General features: G+C 35.4%; 1 protein-coding gene across 1 annotated transcript in view; it reads left to right on the top strand.

The window, feature by feature from the left end:
- Nucleotides 1–9264, top strand: part of ZNF804A (zinc finger protein 804A) — a 288622-nt gene extending 279358 nt beyond the window's left edge. The window contains exons 3-4 of the mRNA XM_060107293.1: nucleotides 3605–3735; nucleotides 6018–9264. Of these exons, the coding sequence (XP_059963276.1) occupies nucleotides 3605–3735; nucleotides 6018–9264 (3378 nt within the window). The remainder of the gene's footprint in view (nucleotides 1–3604; nucleotides 3736–6017) is intronic.
- Nucleotides 9265–21287: the final 12023 nt, after the last annotated feature.

The following is a 21287-nucleotide window of genomic DNA, read 5'->3' as shown; positions in this document are numbered from 1 at the left end:
CTTATAATCTCTGCAACTAAATAGTCCCTAAATGTTAGTCAAGTTTAGTTACCTTGGTATCCGGAAGTCTGTCACTGAGATAAGAAAATTATGTGTGCATAGAGGGAGATTGAGATCAATAGGAACACTTGAATGTAGTTTGGTGCTCCTTGACAACCTCTACAAGACTAAAACAACATTTGCATTCTTCACTTTGCTGTACACCTGAAACTAACACAACATTGTAAGTTGACTATACTCCAATAAAATTAAAAATTAATAAATAAATGTACACATTTCCCTAAATCATCATTTAGGGGCCGATTCCCGCCATATCAATCACTCGGTTATATCACAGATAATACAACACTACTGGCATTTGATAATGGACAGACTCCTTGCTTTTTAACTATTATGTCAGTGGAAATGGATTAGGTCAAATCATAATGGTTAATTTGAAACAGTAAATAGTGAAATTCTTGGCGTTTCATATACTTGCTTTAGAAAAGCTTAGCTTTTTGTTAGAAGCACTGTACTTTTAACTTGCATATATATGCATATTTATATAATAGAAATTAACATTTATTCTAAAAATTTTATTAAAAATAGTCAAGTCTATCTTTCTTGATTGTTGTCTCCAATTACCCAAAGAATCTAGTAGGAAAAAAATTATGTCTGCTTCTTAAAATATCACTATTTAAGTCTTCCCTGGTGGCGCAGTGATTGAGAGTCTGCCTGCCGATGCAGGGGACACAGATTCATGCCCTGGTCCGGGAAGATCCCACATGCCACGGAGCGGCTGGGCCTGTAAGCCATGGCTGCTGAGCCTGCACGTCCGGAGCCTGTGCTCTGCCATGGGAGAGGCCTCAACAGTGAGAGGCCCATTTAAAAATAGAATTTTAAAAAAATCTTTGAATGTTAGTTCTTTTATTAGTATTGCAACTTTCTTGCTTTATTTTACTTGACATTTTGATTCTTTTAAATGTTTATTTTAGAGAACTTATCTTCTATTTCCTTTCAAATTCTCTGTCAGCATCCTCCTCCTAACCCAAACCCTCTCTTGATTGAATATGTTTCTTACAGTGGCAGGTGGTATTTCTCAGTAAAGGTAATGCATATCCTTTAGGTCACTCAATTATTCACATCCAATAAATCACTAATTTTACTTTTCCTCTCCACTGCAACTCCCTTAGAAAAAGCTTTTATTGTTTCTTACCTGGTTCATTGTAATATTCTATTTATTGGTTGCTTTGTCTTTAATCTTGTTCCATGGCAAAGTTTCATGCATACTGACGCCAAAAGAATCTTAATAAAATAAAAGTCCTACTGTGGCACTGCATTGTTTAGCTCCTTCAATGTTTCCTACAGTCACATTTAGTCATATGATAGACAGGGTTCCCCATGATTTGGTTGGATCCCATAATTCATCAATTCTCATTACTTCCACAAATACACTCTGCTCTAGCCATCCTTCTTTACATCGTGCATTTTTCTTTTAGAGTATGCATGCTTTTATTTCTATGTTTATACAAAACTGTCTTTTTTTCCCCCAAATATCCTCTCACTTCCAACATCCAACCCTTCTTCTTCATGCTCTTTTATATCCTTTAAGACCCAGATCAGATGTGACTTTCCCCAGGTAGCCTACCTGGAGATTTTTGGGCCACCCCTGTTCTGTCCTCGTATGGCACAATAAGAATACCGCAACCACTGATTGCCATTATCTCTTCCTGTGTGTCTTTTCTCCCTATTTCTGTAAAATGCATATAAACATACACTCACACACACTTGCCCACACATATAGTCACAGACACAAAGACACACACCAGATAAAAGTAAAAACATTTTCTTTACTCTGAAAAATATCCCAGCCATTTAACAGAATGACTGTTGCTGGTGATCAATAAGTTGTTAAATGAGTCTTGATATGATTTCAAGATTTTAGGAAATAGAGATGACCAAGGCTATGAATATTTAAAATCTAGAATTAAAATTTTCTTGCCATAGTATCTCTAATTCTACATATTTTTAATAACAAATAATTTAATATGTATTATAAAATTGTAGCTGCATTTAATTGTTATGATGCAATGATATATGCAATGATATATGTCAAAGTTTTACTTTCTATGAAATACTAGTACAATTTAGCTATTTATGACATGGGTTATCTTTTATTTAAATTCAACTCTAAATAAACTCCTTCACAAATATGTCAATGTAAATGATCTCAAAATATCTTTGTGTTATGTTAAAATAAATATTCTAGAGTAATCTCATACATATATATGCACATATATGTATATATACCTTATATAAATCCCATTAATTAAAGTATTAGAGATCATTTGAAGTTTAAGTTATGGTTCTATATAGGAGAAATTGAGCAGACACAATCTAGGTTGACCAAGAATCTAATATTATTTCATTAGCATGACTTTTTTTTTTTGGTGGTGCTGCACAGCTTGTGGGATCTTAGTTCCCTGACCAGATATTGAACCCGAGCCCTTGCCAGTGAAAGCATAGAGTCCTAACCACTGGACCACCAGGGAATTCCCTAGCATAACTATTTTTGTAGTAGGAAAATACTTAATTTGGAGGATCTAAGTGATCCTACATAAATCAACAAATATTTACTGAGTAGGTCTTTTATAGATCAGACATTGTTCTAAGACCCTGGTATAAATCAGTGTATACACATAAGGCATTTATTAAGATTTTGTTCAACCACTTCATAAAAATATGATTAGTATATGTTTTATTCTCATAAAGTCCCATTCTAAGACTCTGATGTATCACGATTGCATAACAACATGAGCTCCATGAGAAAAAAACAGTACTTTAATCATTTTTAATGACTATATACTCTCTCTGTGAAAGACCATAGTGAAAATATTTGGGGCATGGGACCACTTTGGTGTATCTTAAATCATGCTACATATGTGGCTATTTATCAATTCTATTCAAGTTGACATGTTCTTTTTCTGGCCTTCAGACCCCAAACTGAGCTCCTTTAATATAGATGAAACATATGCTCAATATAAAAAGAATTTACACAAAGACACTTAATTTTCTTCCCAGATCTTGAATTACTTGGGAAATATGCCTGGTATTTGAGAGGAGGGATTATTTTAAATCACATTAGTAGAGGGCATTTGCCTTATGGATTAACATAAGACATTTACTCTTAAAAAATATGAAAAGGATCAGACACCTTTCTAATATAGAGCACATCAAAATATGATGGAATTTATCATATATAACTGAAATACAGAAGCTTAATTGAATTTATTTAAAAATTAGGGGTTTATAAGACTCCAACACTTCATCTAAATTAGGCAGAGAACCTTGGCAGGAAACAATCAATAAGTAAAGAAGAAATTTTTCCTTTCCAATTTACCAGGGTATAGGTATATCTTTTGATATAGTGTAATAATATGTTTTGGCATTTTTTACAAGCCAAAAGTGCAAGAAAATATTTTGTTAGAAGTGGATGGTCACAAATGCTGTGTTTTCCTTAGATGAGATCAAAGATGATGTACTGGAAAATTCCAACAACAACAATAGTAACTTTGACATTGCCATAGACCTAAATACTGTTAATTATTTTTGTATTTTTTAATAGAGACTCAAAGAACTAAAACAAAGGGAATTTGCTCGAAATGTAGCATCTAAATCCAGGAAAGATGAAAGAAAACAGGAAAAGGCACTCCAACGCCTGCACAAGCTGGCCGAGCTAAGAAAGGAAACTGTATGGTGAGTCTACAGTAAAATGTTAAGTTTTCTTAAAACATGACAACAAAAAAAAGGAACTGAATAAAGGGCACAAATCTATCTATTTCTGTACCCAGAATAAGACGCTCACATTTTCATGGCTTTCTGTGAGCAGTAAACAGTAAATTGAATTTGAGTTTTATGCAAACACCTGTTTAATGCACATTTCAATAAAAAGCCAAATTACTATAATTTTAGTTTGTAAAAAAAATAATTTTACATTATTCTTCTCTTTAAGCTATCTTAGTTGAAAGCTATTATATTTCTTGGTGAAATTCAAAACATTTGATTGGGCTTCCCTGGTGCCACAGTGGCTGAGAGTCTGCCTGCCGATTCAGGGGACGCGGGTTCGTGCCCCAGTCCGGGAGGATCCCACATGCCGTGGAGCGGCTAGGCCCGTGAGTCATGGCCGCTTGAGCCTGCGCGTCTGGAGCCTGTGCTCCGCAATGGGAGAGGCCACAACAGTGAGAGGCTCGCGTACCGCAAAAAACAAAACAAACGAAAAAAAACCATTTGATTGAAGAAGAGACCAAAGCACCATCTCATAGCCTTTGTTAGAAATGAAGTTTTAGGAGGAACTTATTTTTTCATTGAAAATTTGGAGAACTTTTATTTGCAATGGTCTTTAGAACACATATGGAGTGAAAAAGAGAGGTTCCTTGCTCCATATGTAGTCTTAATATATAAAGGTCAGGAAGACCCTATGCATGTCAGAGGTAGGTTGAAATTAGTTTCACTGTGAATGAACTCTAACTGGACTATTAAAACTTGACAACTCTTACACTTTGACCTGCTTCTAACAGAGAGCACCTATATTGTTATAAATCAGAACTTAAAAATTCAGGCCAGGGCAATGTTATGAAAAGACAGCCACCCTTAAGGTACCCCCCCCCAATTAAATAGGCCTGTCTGATTATTGTTTAAAAGAAAGCTATTTTATGCCAAATTTATTTTATACAGAATAATGTTAGGGGATATTGACATATCAAAACATTGTTTGAGATGTCAGGTTTAGAAAAGTCAAAATAAAATTCAAATATATCTTGAACCCTATAGTGTACTGTTAATATCAAACATAACCTCTGTTGAATTATACCAACCAGATATTTTTATTCTGTGTAGTAAAAAATGAAAAGTTATACAAGTGCAAGTTTACATTTCATATTATCTCGGACCTGTGTAATTTAATTCATTTTCAAATGTAAAGTCTAATATATTAAGAGAAGTAGAGCTGAGTATAAGATATATACAAAAGAAGCAAAACTTCTTATCTAAATTACTTTTCTTAGCATACATAAATATTTCACATTACACTGCTCCCCCAGATACATGATTTTCCCAGTAATTTGGTGCCTCTAATGAGGTGTAAATTAAGTAGTGTTGCTTCTTAATATCAAACAAGGTAATAAAACAGTCCACTGTGTTAGATATTGAAGAAATTATTCGATTAAAAAAATTTGGACCGTTTATAACTTCTGAGAAACTAACTTTTTAGAAAAGCATGGAAAATTCTGCACAGCATAATTCTTTTGGGGTAAAGATGATACTTAGGTAGTTCTTTGTTTATGTGCTGGACAGTATCATTCTTTTAATAAGAGCTCACTATTTATGGCATACTGTAATTCCAAATAAATGGAAACCACATAGTAAGTATAGTCTTTTCCTATATTCACTCTATATAATGATAATTATATAGATAATTTTTAAATATTACGAACAACCATTCCAAAAGACTCAGAGCTCTCATTGAGCATATCACCTGGCCTGTGGTAGATGCTCAGTGAACACTGGCTGAATTGAATCGTTGAAATGAATTCCCAGCCCTGCTTACATCATGACTGAGAGTTTTTCTTTAACTTCCTTCATATTCTCCATATGAGATCAATGATGTTGAGTATTTGTGAATTAAAAGTAATTTTATTTTAGAGAATTTTGTATTCTAAAATCTCACTGAAGAGGCCATGGGGGTAAAAAAATTCTTGGTCTGGAAACACTGGCTGAGAGCATAGAAATGTCTTTGACCATTGCTGTTAATAGCTATAAAAGTAACTTCAAGACATCATCTCCAAGTTATCCCAAACAATATCCAATAACTAAATTAAACTGTAGTTCTATGGAAGGCAATTGCACTACATGAAAGTAATTATCTTACAAAGATTTTAAAACTTGAAAAAAATCTTATGCTGACATTTCTAAGTTGTAAGTGTTTGAGTATTTTTCCTCAAGTGTCTTTTATGAAAACACACTTTTGTTTCTTTTTGTAGTGCTCCTGGAAGTGGCCCTATGTTCAAGTCAACAACTGTTACTGTGAGAGAAAATTGTAATGAAATTTCCCAAAGAGTTGTTGTGGATTCAGTTAATAACCAAGAAGATTTCAAATGTACTTTGATTCATAGCCAAGAGAATGCTAAAGGTGTTACCACTGTTGCTACAGATCCAGAAAGTGTGAAAACTTATACCGCCAAAAAGAGCCAACTTGGAGATCAAGCCCAGGGGATTCACAGACACAAAATTGGCTTTTCTTTTGCATTTCCAAAGAAAACATCGGTGAAGCTGGAGTCCTCAGCTGCAGCCTTCTCTGAATACAATGATGATGCCTCTGTGGAAAAAGGATTTAGCAGAAAAAGTAGATTTGTGCCCGGCGCTTGTCATCTTCAACTCTCTTCATCAACAGATGTGCTTTTGAGTTCTGAAGAGAAAGCTAATTCTTTTCATCCACCAGAAGGAAGGTGCACTGACAAAAAAACTGCTCAAACTCAAGAGATGAAAGAAGTTTCTAGTGAAAAAGATACATTATTATTACCTCCGTTTTGCCAGTTTCAACTCCCTTCATCATCTGATGCAGATAATTGTCAAAATTCAGTCCCTTTAGCAGATCAAATTCCACTGGAGGATGTTATTATTAATGAAGACATACCTGTAAGTGGTAACACTTCTGACTTGCTAGGAAATAAATCCATAGTTCTTGATATGGCTAATGACTGCTTGTCTTTGCAAGCTACCATAGAAGAAAGTGTTAAGGACAATGATGCATCCACAATTGAAGCTGAATATAAAAATCACAGCCCTGACATTTTGGCCCCTTTAAATTCTGAAGAGGATAATATAACCCTACATAATAAAAAGGATTTATATAAAAGACCATGTGAACCATTTGTACCCGTACTTAACAAAGATGGATCCACAGTTCTTCAGTGGCCATCAGAAATGCTGATTTACACAACTACTCAACCATCAATTTCCTATAGCTGTAATCCTCTCTGTTTTGACTTCAAGTCCACTAAATTAAACAACAATCTAGATAAAAATAAGCTGCCCTTAAATGATCCTTCTTCTCATCAGAAGGGAGAAGACATTTGCAAGAGACCAGTTTTAGATTGCAAGGACACATCTGTGACAGGACTTACTGATCATGAAATTGGAGGTAGCGGAAATGGATATACCCAAGTCACTCCTCTTTTGGCTGATGATATGCTCTCCAATAGCTGTGATTCTGGAAAAAATGAGAGTATGAGTCAGAGGTATAAAAATATTTCCTGTAGGATCAGAAAAACAAAAAAATATACTTTTACTAACAATCAGATAAAACAGGATGTTCTTGGTGGCAAATACAACAAAATAAGATTGAAAGATACTCATGAACTCTGGTTCCATAAAAGTGGAAGAAAGAAAAAAAGAAGAAAGTTATGTCATGATAATTATGGAAAGAAAACCAAAGAATCAGAAACTTATTTCAAAAGGGAAAGAGAAAATAGTTACACTGATAAAACTAGGAAAAATCTACTGGAAACAATTTCAGAAAAACAGTATTTAGCTACAGAGCAATTATTGGACTCACAGCAATTACCTGATAAAAGGCCCAAATCAGCATCCATATACTTAAGTGAAAGTGAAGAAATGTGTAAAACCCAGATCACTGAATACAATAATAATAAGAATATTATTATCAGTTCTAAAAACCACCACAAAAAGAGCTCAGTTGTTTTAAATGGACAATCCAATTCAACAATTATACATTCTGTGAAACATAATTTAACATACTCCAGAACTTACTGTAGTTGGAAAGCCAAAACGTCCAGCTGTAGTCAAGATCACAGATGCCTAGTTCTTCAAAATGAAATTAAATGCATGAGTCAGAACCAGGCAGTTAAAAGAGGTTATAATTCTCTCATTAATGAATCAGAAAGATGCCATCAAAAACGTAGACAACATTCATATTCTTATTCTTCAGATGAAAGTTTAGATCAACAGAATTATCTACCAGAAGAATTTTTGAGGCCAACCCATGCTTCTGCTCCTTGTAAACCTAAAAGGAAACGGAGGAGAAAAAGTAGATTCCACACCAGTTTTGAAGCTTTGGAACTCAAAGAGAAGACAGATTATCCCAGGAAAGGTAATTCTTCCTTACATCACCAGGATGAAATAATAAGTGAAGACAGAAAAGAGGAAATAAAACCACAAGAAACTGCAAATGTCAAAAGGAACTCAGAACAAATGGACCAAGTAGAAAATAAACTGGCTTTGTCCGCTAGCAGTCCCCTTCCTTCTGAAACCAATGGTGAAACTGAGCAGGTGGTAATGGAGACCACTTCTGGTGAACTGTCAGAGATTTCCAATGAACCCACCACATCAGTCTACATAGCTAGTGACCCAACAAAAGAAGAAGTGGACAGTACCTTGTTTGAACACAAAGAAAGAAGTGAGAATACAAATATTAATGAGAAGCAAATTCCTTTCAAGGTGCCTAGTACTGAAAGGAACTTTAGACAGTCACAACCTAAATCATACCTTTGTCATTATGAACTGGCTGAGGCCCTTCCACAAGTAAAGATGAATGAGGCATCAACTGAGTGGCTGTGTTTTAATTCAGGCATCCTTAATGCACAACCACCATTACCATTCAAAGAAGCACATGTCAGTGGCCATACCTTTGTAACAACAGAGCAGATCCTGGCTCCATTAGCTTTACCAGAACAAGCATTATTGATTCCAATAGAAAACCATGACAAGTTCAAAAATCTACCATGTGAAGTCTACCAGCACATCATTCCACCGAGCATGCTGGCCAACAAGGTCAAATTCACTTTTCCTCCAGCTGCCCTCCCACCCCCTAGCACACCTCTGCAGCCTCTGCCTTTTCAGCAGCCCTTGTGTTCTACCTCTGTAACCGCTATCCACCATACTGTTTTGCAGCAGCATGCAGCAGCTGCTGCAGCCACGGCAGCAGCTGCAGCTTCAGGAACCTTTAAAGTGCTTCAACCACACCAACAGTTTCTGTCCCAAGTCCCAGCTCTCACCAGAACATCGTTACCTCAGATCTCAGTAGGACCAGTAGGACCAAGGCTTTGTCCTGGGAATCAGCCAACTTTTGTTGCTCCTCCTCAGATGCCAGTCATTCCAGCCTCAGTTCTCCATCCTAGCCATCTGGCTCTCTCACCTTTACCCCATGCACTCTTTCCTTCACTGCTGTCCCCCCACCCATCGGTCATCCCGCTGCAGCCCCTCTTCTAGTCATCACTATGAAAGGGAAAGAAAATATTCATGAGAAAAATATGGCTAGACATGTTAATGCTCATCTAAGTGGATAATTGCCTATTTAAATGGTGGAAATAAACTAGGCAAAATATGGCCTCATTGATATGAAATCATTTACTGTAAGTGTAATGATGCAAATAAATCCTTAAGTTTCTGATATATAATATTAGTAAGGCACTGAATAGTTTGAAAATCAATATAATATATGCTGTATATCAAAATGATGTCTTAAGAGTATGTATAATGTATATAAAATATATTTATAGTACTGTACTTTATGTTGTAAAGTATGCTCTTTGTTTTTTTTTTAACCTTTGTGTATTTGCACCTATTTAATGTTTAGACAAAGCTGATGGCACTATGTTTTGTACCATGTTCCTTGAAACTGTAAATTCAGTGAAAAATCTCTCTTGCAATAAATTTTTGTTAAATATTTAAGTAAATCAAACCCTTGTTTTTAGTTGGTTTTCACTATTTTGAGACTGTATCGTAACAATAGGTTTTGAATTTATATTGTTTCTTCTGTTTAATGGCATCTCTGAACCTCAGAGGATCAGCAAAATATCTTTGGCACTCTGTCAATACTTAAACTGTAATACTATCTTTCAGAATAAGTTTAAGTCCGTTTGCTTTTCTGTTTGTCATAATGTTGCTTATATTCAAAATTTACTATATTTCATGAACACTTGGCCCTCTAGATAATAAACCATGGAAATTCTTGTTAAAATAATGTTAGCATTTGGTGTGGTGGTGGGGCGAATAACTACAAAACGTGCAAAGTATTTAGTGTCGTTCCAGGAACTATTAAGCAGTACTAGTAGATAAGAAATAGTAAGTAACCAATATAAGTTCTTATAACATTTTTGTATGTCAAAATTATCAAATGTATTGTGTTTATTTCCAATTGTTGCGGAGAATATACATATATAAGAATGTTGGCATGGATTAAGGAATAGGTTTAATTAATTAATCACTAACCATTATATAACATCTTGGGAAGAATGTCATAAATACAATCTGGATATACTCTTAATTGAGAATCTGGAAGTGGGAAAGAGAGTGAATAAATAACTGTTCCTTCTACAAATCTTTCTAGTAGTCATGTTTCTATCATATTTCCAAATCACGCAGGAACAATTAAAAAGTCCCCATCCATATCACCCTTCCAGATTCTGCTATATTTTTAATGACCACTACATTCTTGTTCACTCAAGTGCTGCTTCTATGTGTACTAAAGAATATAATTATTTAATAGAAAACTAGGGAACATCACACTTCCCACAAGAGTTTCTAATGTGTACCTGCCTCAGTCCATGCCACTGGTTAAGACAAAGTCTGCATGCCTGGTGGAGAGGATTCAACTCACCATGTGCAAATGATAAAGGATTATGGTAGCCTAGCAATGAATCCAGGCAAAAGAGAGGCCAACTGAGTCCTTCTAAAGGAAGAGCAACTTTTAAGTGATGCTGTATTGAAGAAATGTTTTTTCATAAGCTTACTGTAAGAACTGGGTTACCCCAAAAATATTGAGCATAAGCATATATTCCCATAGCAGAATAATATATTGAATTCTATTTTAAGTAGAGTAATAAGGGGAAAAATCTATGTTGTATACTTTCTTGATTATGTGCCATAATAATCATTGATTTAAAGGTTTTCCTGAAAAACGGTTGTGAAAGACTGCATGATTGACAAATAAGAAGAAAAAATAATAAAAGAAGAAATTTTATTTCAAACACTAAGATAACATGTTCCAAAAATGGTAATTAAAATTGGAATGGGTGATTTTTCCCCAAGCAAAATATTTGAAACTATCTTTGAAGATAATATAGATGGGAATATCTACTGAGGAATGCTTACCCAGTTTGTTTTTAATGCCAGAGCAGGATTGTTTCTGCTGTTTAAAATCAAACCAAGTGTTTCACTTTAAAATATGCAGATTTTCCCTCTCTTTTTGTCATCTTCTGACTATCATCCCACATGTTCACCTCTTACCTCTTGTTCTTATTCTTTAATTCCTTTTTCTCCTGATCTTTTCCTTCTTAATTTCACTGTATACATCATTTGTGTGGAACCTCTGTTTCTTTCTCCATGCTATCATTCCTTTTATTTTGTCTTCAATTCTGTTGCTCTCCTACATTTATTTTTTGTTAAAATAATGCATTTAGGTATGCTTACGTTTTTAGTTGTAGCAGAATATACTTGCTTAGTAACTATATAATAGAAATTTCTAGAAAGTTTGAGGAGGAAAGTTTTCACTTAAGAGTAATTGAAACTCAACTTGCTAGATAAATTGATTGGTTTTTGTGGATACCAGTGGCTGGACAAGAAAAGAATGTTAGCTGAGTATGTTGAAGCCATTTTTATTACAAACAATTCATTTAGATATTTGATATCTTTGATAAGATATTGCTCACATAGTCTGGGCATCTGTTATAAGTTCGGGACTCAAAATGAATGTATGATGACACACTTGTTCATCTATTCTGATAACACCACCTCCAGAATCAAGGGAATCAGGCCAATGGGCTGAAGATCAATAATAAGCAGAGCAATTAGATAGGTAAGTCAGGGTGGACTCATCAAGCAGTGAGGCTGTCAGAGGACCACCAGTCAAGCTCATATTAGTGGCAGCAGGAGTCAGGCCAGTGTAGCACTCATACACTGGAAGTAGGTTTAGGGACAGCCAATGGCTTGTCCATAAGTGCTGGAGCTAAAATCCAAGTCCCATCCAGATGTAAATTATTGTACATTCTATATAATTGGGGAATTTAAATGATTCTAACACTATCTCTTACCCACCATCTCTGGTCTGCTAGTTATAGGCATTGCTATAGATTTGTTATTGTAAATCTGAGTGGTTTGGAATATAGAATAAAACCTGAATGTAGAAAGTAACAAGTAACTACTGTAGCCAAGTAACAAAGGAACTCACATTGGATGACAAGAAGGAAACAAGGAAACTCATCTAACTACTACTTCAACTTCTCTCTCTCTCTCTCTCTCTCCCTTCTCTCTCTCATATATATGTATATCCGAGTCCTTTCATGTGTTGAAGCCCTGTATAAACTGTCCACAGGACATCTCAACCTAGATATCCTTTATGTATTTTGAACCCCAAACTCAAATCTGTGATCTTTCTTTATAGGTACCACTGAAACCTATTATTTGTCCTTTGTTTCAAAGCTCTGTGAATGTCATTATAATAACAAAAAAAAATTAAAAACTGTTCCAAGTCAGAAGCCAGGGTATTATGCCCACATAAAAATTAATCAATGAACACTTTTGGCTCTATTTCCTTAAGTTTTTCTCAGATATTCCTCAACAGTATACTCTATATAGTTCTAGTCCTAGTAGTTCATAATCTGAATTGCTGAGTTGCTGTTATAAATTAATGTCTCTTTTCCCAATTTCCAATTCATACACTCTATCCTCCCCACTGCTGCCAAGGCTCCATTTTTTAAATGTAACCTTATTATGACGCTCCTCTACTTTAAAGCCTATTATGGCTACTCAATTACTCTCAAGATAAACATCAAAGTTCTTAGCAAGTCATTGAAAATCTATGGTGAAGTAGATGCCAGCCTCCCTAGTCAGGACGATCCATTCCAGAATTCCTCTAGGCCAATCACTCTAATCTACTTACAATCAACTTCAAGTTTGTGTGAGCATGTTCTGTTATCCTGCAATGCTTTCCTCCCTATGTTTCTTCACTTGACTACTAATGCGTCACAATTCAACTAATGTCAGGTTTTGTTTTCTAGGAATTCTTACTCCGATTCCCTCTGTCTCCAGATGTTAGCTTCCTGTCCTCTATTTTCACCTGGAATACTGTGCTCAAATATTGTTATGAAGTATTCTCTGTGTTGAATATATGGTCTGTTCTTCAAATTCACTAAATTAAGAGCTTCTTGAGTCAAAGTAGCATTTGATGCATAGTAAACACTCAATAAGTTTGTTAAATGAGAAGATAGAATGAGTTGGGAAAATGTAATTAAAAACTATGCAGATTGTATTACAAAGTTTCAGAATTGTTCACCATTTTTACTCCAAACTTTTTCTAAATCAGTCTGAAAAAATATATAATTTTCCAAAATAATTAGGGCTTCAAAACACCATTTAGCATGAATAACTTATTTTTTAATGGAATTATGAATTATTTAAAATAGAACTCAGTGGGGGACTTCTCTAGTGGCACAGTGGTTAAGAATCCACCTGTCAATGCAGGGGACATGGGTTTGAGCCCTGGTCAGGGAAGATCTCACATGCCACGGGGCAACTAAGCCCGTGCACCACAACTACTGAGCCTGCACTCTAGAGCCTGTGAACCACAACTACTGAACCCATAAGCCAAAACTACTGAAGCCCATGCACCTAGAGCCCATGCTCTGCAACAAGGGAAGCCACTGCAATGAGAAGCCCACACACCACAACGAAGAGTAGCCCCCGCTCGCCGTAACTAGAGAAAGCCCATGTGCAGCAACGAAGACCCAATGCAGCCAAAAATAAATAAATAAATAAATAAATTTATTAAAAAGTGAAACAAAATAGAGCTTAGTGAGCAATTAATCCTCAAAGCATGATTTGAACCCTTTCCGCTGTCCTTGAAGAAAAGCATAAGCTCCTATCTATCATCTGTCTACTTGTCTATATATCTATTTATCTATCATCTATTTTTCATCTTTCTATTAGTACTTGTCACCAAACATTAGCATATTATGTGTCTGACATTAAGCTAGATATTGGGATAAATGAATAAATAGAACACACCTACTACTCAGATATTCAAGTCCAGTAAAAGAGGCAGACATGCAAAATCTTATATTTAGCTATCCAAAGTTTGCTCTTTCATTATGTATTGATTTATATTCACCAATGTCTTTTTATACCACACTACTGTATTCTCCATTTCTCAGTCTTGTTTCTATTTTTTTTCCCTCCATTTATTTGCCTAGCTAAGGTACTGTCCTTGGGAGTGAAAGTTGCCACCAGGGATGCTTTCCAATAAGTTGTTTACTTTCTCTCACAAATAAGATGATAAAGGTGTAAAGCTTACTTATATTATCAGTTGAGGTTCAAGTGTTGATTTAAAGCCTGCAGTAAAATGCTATGCAATTTGTTCTGAGTTGCTGAGTATGACTGAAATCTAGCTCACCAACTGGCAGCCCTGTGGATTGTGTCCCCCTCCCCCAGACCCAGCATATGCTACATTGGTACAGAGAAAGCGACTATTTTTCCTTTGCTCAAAGGCACCATTGATCACTAAGCCAAATGCCTAGAGCAACATCCTTTTAGTTATTCGCAGAGGCATCTTACAGACTAGCACCTGCCCTGAGCTTTCAATGCTTGGGAATATAGGATATGGAATCTACTTGAACCGGAAGCTCCTGGTAGAAAACTCTGAGCATAACAAGCTTTTTCTTTTCTTTTAATCTCCTAAAATCTTATTTTTAAGTAACTGAATTATTTTTAATTTTTTTACCTTTTTGTGGTAATATTTTGAATATATTATTTACATATTTTATTAATATTTCCCTTTTTTAGGATTCTGGTTTTAACTGCTACATTTTAACTTTTTATAAATTACTTCCTAACATTTTTATGGGGTATATTTTTTATGTATTTACTATCTTCATACTATTTAGAATATTATATTATATATTTTAATTTTAAGAAGTAGGTCTCATAATATTCAGTGGAATTTATCATACTTTGTGGTTTAGTATTATTACCTTCCATATCTAGCTTGTATTGATTATCTCTAAGACTATTTTAATTCCCTCATTGAATATTAATTTCACTTAATTCCTCAGTATATTTATTGATGGTACAGGCAGAAAGCATAAGTTTTGGGGAGGTGCCCACGTATTAAGTAAAGGATCTTTGATGACATGCTTACATTAACCCTTCAGTCTTCTCCAAAAGGTTCTCCTATTCTTTTCACTACTTAATTCCTATAACCAGGAATTATACCCAGAACTAAATTTTCATTTTACCTACAAGAACTAGGATGTAATGCTCATCTAAATAGCCCATTTCATCTTGCTTCACAGGTTTAGTTCAACAGCTGGGCTTCCAACCGGAAAACCCTCTCAATGCATAAACTCATTGGTTACCCTACTTAGTCCACAATCCCCTTTAGGACAAAACTAGATCTCAGCTCCTTCCTAGCTCTCGTCAGAACTACATTGTGTTCTGGTGTTTCCCCTTTTCTGTTGCACCAATTAATTCAACATTTCATTTTGCCTAAACTTGCTACCTGGACACTGTGTCTTAATCCTCCTTGTTGTACTTGTTGAAGCTAACCTCTGTACTTGAGTTAATTATGTGGGTCCAAAATGCTTATTGACTTACATGACATGTTCCCTTCTTTGTGACAAATTCCTATTATATCCCTGGTCTGAGCCGGCCCAAGTTGTGACATTTTAAATTCAAGGAGAGTGAGTTTTTAAAAATCCAACATTTTAGCTGCCTTAATATTGTGGACTGTATTAAATTTCCCACACACTATTGAAAACAACTAAGTTTCAAATTAATGCTTTGAATTTCAGGTAATCTGCTTATCTTTTTCACTATTTTTAATCTAAATTATTTTACAAGTAGCTCTTATTTTAACATATATAAAGTTGGTAAGTCATTAATCTTCACATTAAACTAGTAAGCCTAAAACTAAGTATAGATTTTATTAAATGGCTTCTACTTCCAGAACAGTTGTACTGAAACAAAAGTGATAGAAATATTAATATATTCTACTGAGATGAGAAATCTATTTTCTGTCCTGAAGTGCAGCGGTCCTGACCATGACCTATGTGAAGCCATAACATTTGTTAGGTAGTGTGAAATGTAATGTAATATTTTAAATACATTTTAGCCATTAGCAATTATAACTGCATTTTGCATATCCAAAGATTGCCAGGGTGCTTGCTTATCTGCTATTCTAATATGTAATAATAGTTTGACACGATCTTTTTCAATTGCTAAACAAAGATTTATTAGTAAAATTGAGAAGCAGTGTTTCTCCAGTATTCATATAACATTGTTCTTTCATATAAATAATCTTTGCCTAAACATGCCAGCATAGAAAGGACTCTACAGAAATCCATTATACCTATAAATCTAGCTACAATTGGAGGTGACTATTAAAACTCATTATAGTTGTACTTTCAAGTTGTTAGAGTCCCCATCTATGTTAAGAACTGTGTTATGCGTTTTGACTGCAATGATACTTTACTGACAGTAAAGAATTTTTTTAATGGCTATGAATATAGAGTTTTAGATGGAATAGAAATACAATACTCTCTCTACATGAAAAATAGTACATTATAGTATTTCCATGCACAAAGTTAAATTGAATCCCCCTATAAACAGTGAGCTCAGAGCTTAGTGAGGGAAAGTGTTTTTGTTTTTGTTTTTTCATCTCCTGCATTGTTACTTGGAAGCTATTTACAGTACTATACTGAATGATTTGCCCTTCCCTCCCAAGGCCCAGTCTCATTGTACCGCATGCTAGTCACTGCCCGGAAGTCCTGGACATTTTCCCTTTGACAATGCTGCTCTCTCTCAATTTTTTTTTTTTTTTTTTTTTTTTTTTTTGCAGCACGCGGGCCTCTCACTGGTGTGGCCTCTCCCGTTGTGGAGCACAGGCTCCGGACGCGCAGGCTTACCGGCCATGGCTCACGGGCCCAGCCGCTCTGTGGCATGTGGGATCTTCCCGGACAGGGGCACGAACCCGTGTCCCCTGCATCGGCAGGCGGGCTCTCAACCACTGCACACCCAGGGAAGCCCAATGCTGCTCTCTCTTTACAGTCACAGTCAAGAGAATGAGTGGAACAGGCCACACTGCTTCTATGTCATAATGACCCATAATGCCTTCCAAGAAGAACACATGGAACTTTCTAAATGGAAGTATTGGGACATTTTGAGGGGAGTGAAGGGATTACAAAGTGAGAATGTAAATGTTAAAAATCAGGCACTGAATACAGACTTTCCTTGGTAATAAATTCAGCCATTCACAAGAAGTGAATGTTTTAGTACCTAATCGGGCTCTTTGCACTTAGATGTGCTGCGTCCCTCTCCAACTCCCTTCAAATCTTCATCTTATTTTGAGAGATACTGTCATTCTTGCTTCAGCAAATAATACATTTTCTGAAGCCCAAATCATTCAGTTAAGATTAGCACCCGGGGAGGGTACTGGCAGACCGTTTTCAGCTGGTCATCACTCCTAATTCCACCAGAACACAGAGACTGAGGCATTGGTATTCCAAATTCTAAGTCTGCAGAATGAGTTTTGTCTCTCCAGATATACTTTGTGGAACATATACACACACACACACACACAAACACACACACACACACACACACCCTTTCCAAGAACTGCCTAATTGTTGCTGCCTGGAATTCCTGGATGTTTTTCCCTAAACAAGATGCTACCCTCTGTCTCTCCACAGTCACAGTCAGGAGGTGGAATGGGCTATATTCTCAGGTACATAGAGTCGAAGATGTGAAAAAATTTTCTTAACTGCTTGGAAAACTGTAAGATGCCTTCCTTTTCCATGTCATCAATAAATCTTATGTTTCTTTAGGTCTTGCATGGAAAATGCCATGATAACTATTCTAGTAAATTATTGAATAACTGGCTGGTGAGGTGCCTGTCCTCAGTTTTGATCAGCAATGAGAGGACCGAATAAACAACTTATGGCTAATAATGTAATTTCAGGTGATGACTACACTATTCTCATGTTGAGACACCCCTTCAATTTGTTAAATTATTTAGGAAAACTTGTCTCTTATGATCATTTATGTCTACTATGTTCCAGGGTTCTACTAGGCTCTGGAGAGACAGAGCTAGAAATAAAACCTATCAATAATAAATTTAGAATTGAGAGGAAATAGATAATTAAATTGGCAATTTTAATATGATGGGCTGCATAACATAATAAATGTGATAAACAATATGCTATGAAAGAGAATATGCCACATTAAGGAAACAAAAGAGTAAAATGGGTTCTTTTTGATAGATGAGGCTGAGAGATAAACAAGACAGAATCAGATCATTAGGAATTTATAGTTAGGATGATAGTCATTAACAGTTTTTAAATAGTGAGATAACTGGCCTTTATCAGAGTTGCAGATTAGAAATATCACTAGGATTACATAAGGAAGAATTAACTAGTATGTGTGCATTTGTTTAAGAGTGTTGAGGGGGCCTCCCGGGTGGCACAGTGGTTGAGAGTCCGCCTGCCGATGCAGGGGATACGGGTTCGTGCCCCGGTCTGGGAGGATCCCATATGCCGCGGAGCGGCTGGGCCCGTGAGCCATGGCCGCTGGGCCTGCACATCCGGAGCCTGCGCATCCGGAGCCTGTGCTCCGCAACGGGGGAGGCCACAACAGTGAGAGGCCCGCATACCACAAAAAAAAAAAAAAAAAAAAAGAGTGTTGAGGATGTCAGAAAAGTAAAAAGAGTTTCAAGCAGAAGCAAGCAAATAACTATAATGTTGCTTTGATAATCTATAAGTTAGATAATCTAGGGCTATTTAAGAGTAGATTTTATAGTAAAAGTTTTTGAAGAGAGTAAGAGAGGATTTAAAAATGAAATTTGAGTTTCAGGTCTGGTCCATTTGGCCAATGTGATTATTTACTAATAATGAAAAGACTGAAGACAAGAGTGGAAGAAAGTTTATAAAAGTTGGAAAGTTTAAGGGAATGGAAGATAATATGTTCAATTTTTTTATACATTAAACTTGAGGCACCTAGAATATATCCAAATAGAGCTATCTTGCAAAGACATGAATATGTAGTAAAAACTCTCTTATCTGAAACAACCAGAACTGGTTTGTTGTTAGTTATTTGAATAAAGTGAGAAAGCACACATCATGGCATGTAAACACAATGGGACAGTCTAAACATTGTATATTAACTCATTATCTTATTGTGTATTAAATTCACCAATATTGTGCTATAAGCCCAAGGCCTTTTCTTTGAATATCTATTTACCCATTGAAGTTGTTAGTCACTTTTTCTTATATAATCTGCACTCAAATAATATATGACTTCCAGACTAATTTAAAGTGCACTACTGAACAAATCAAAAAAATTTTTATTTATTTATTTTTCTCCAGTCTTACTTTGTTGCCATACCCATGCCATAGTTGACATCATTTATTTAGCAACTTAGCCTAATTTAGAATTTCTAAAGCATTAAACTTCATTGTTGTAGGAATAAACTTGATCTCCTGGTACTCACATTTCATCACTTGACTTAACACTGAATTAAATTATGTGCTTGTAGTAATAAATGCAACATGTACAAAGTGATTTGAAAACAAACGAATTTGAATCTTGGCCAGCAAATTATTAGCTGCAGTGAAGATAACTACAATGGCATCACACATAATAGCTCAGTAGCTTCACATTATGTCTTGGTCTTCAGTTTCATAGAAAATAAGAATTCAATCACTCTGAGATGGAAATACAGATCTTTTGAAAGAGAAACTACTGCACAGGTCTAAAGTTCAAAAGAGGTATATACTAAAAAAAATTATCCTGAAATCATCACCCTGATCATTTAAATTAAAGTCTTAGAAGGCTTGAGAAAAGCCCCAAGGAGAATGTATAAAGAGAGAAATGGATCCTAAAAATACAAGCAATATTTAAGCTTGGAAAGAGGAGAGAGAAACTATGGAGGACACAGAGAAGTTTCCATAGAGCTAAAGTATAAACTAGAGAATTATAGTACTGTGGAAATAATGGCAAGAGATAGTTTTAAGTAAAAAGAGTATATTAAGAGTTGTCAATATCATAAGGTAGTTAAGTAAACAAGAACTATTCATTTTTCATTTAATGACCTAAATCATTTTTGTTTATCAATTTTGATATAGTAACTTTACTAGAAAGGTGAGCCTAGAAACCACATTTCACTGAGTTTAAGAGAGAATCATGGGTAAGAAAGTGTAAGCAAACTTTTTTAGAATATCTATGAGGTACAAAAAAAGATGCAACTATGGTTGTAAAGACTATAAAAATAGTTTTAAATTTTATAAAAGACTAAATCCAACACTATGGTAAATACATGAAAATTTGACAATTAGTCAATTAATTATTTGCAATTTATATCCCCTACATACTAATTTAGAGATATGAATGTATGCTCACAGCATCCCCTGTGCTCAAAGTCTGTGTTCTTGGACACTTTACAATGGCTTGTCTCCGTAGCCTCTATTCACAGAGGTACATCTATTGCAGCCTATGCAGGAAAGTTGGGAGCCTCATTAGAGGCTTTCAAATATCATAGCTTAGCTAATCTAACATTTTCTAAGGATGAGCTCTTGCACCCCCTACCGAAGTGTATCTACACTGGAAATAAGGGAAAAAGAAGAAAAAGACAATGTGAATATAGAGCAAAAGAAAAAAAAAGAACGCTTTTGGAATATTAAAACTGAATTTACAAATATTTGACAGTACATCACTACATTAGGATGAATTAATGTCTATTTTTAAGTATTAATTGCAGTTCTCTTTCACCTCCTTTGACTTTCCATAATTCCATTCCATAATGCAATTACAGTTGCCTGAACTATATAGCAGACTCATTATATCATGTGGCATATATATACAATGGAATATTACTCAGCCATAAAAAGGAATGAAATTGAGTTATTTGTAGTGAGGTGGATGGACCTAGAGTCTGTCATACAGAGTAAGTAAGTCAGAAAGAGAAAAACAAATACTGTATGCTAACACATATATATGGAATCTAAAAAAAAAAAAAAAGGTCATGAAGAACCTAGGGGCAGGATGGGAATAAAGACACAGACTTACTAGAGAATGGACTTGAGGACATGGGGAGGGGAAGGGTAAGCTGGGACAAAGTGAGAGAGTGGTAGTGTATATGGACATATATACACTACCAAATGTAAAATAGATAGCTAGTGGGAAGCAGTTGCATAGCACAGGGAGATCAGCTCGGTGCTTTGTGACCAGCTAGAAGGGTGGGATAGGGA

The sequence above is a fragment of the Mesoplodon densirostris genome, chromosome 8 (assembly GCF_025265405.1).
Source record: "Mesoplodon densirostris isolate mMesDen1 chromosome 8, mMesDen1 primary haplotype, whole genome shotgun sequence".
Taxonomy (NCBI): domain Eukaryota; kingdom Metazoa; phylum Chordata; class Mammalia; order Artiodactyla; family Ziphiidae; genus Mesoplodon; species Mesoplodon densirostris.
This window is presented reverse-complemented; position numbering and strand designations above follow the sequence as displayed.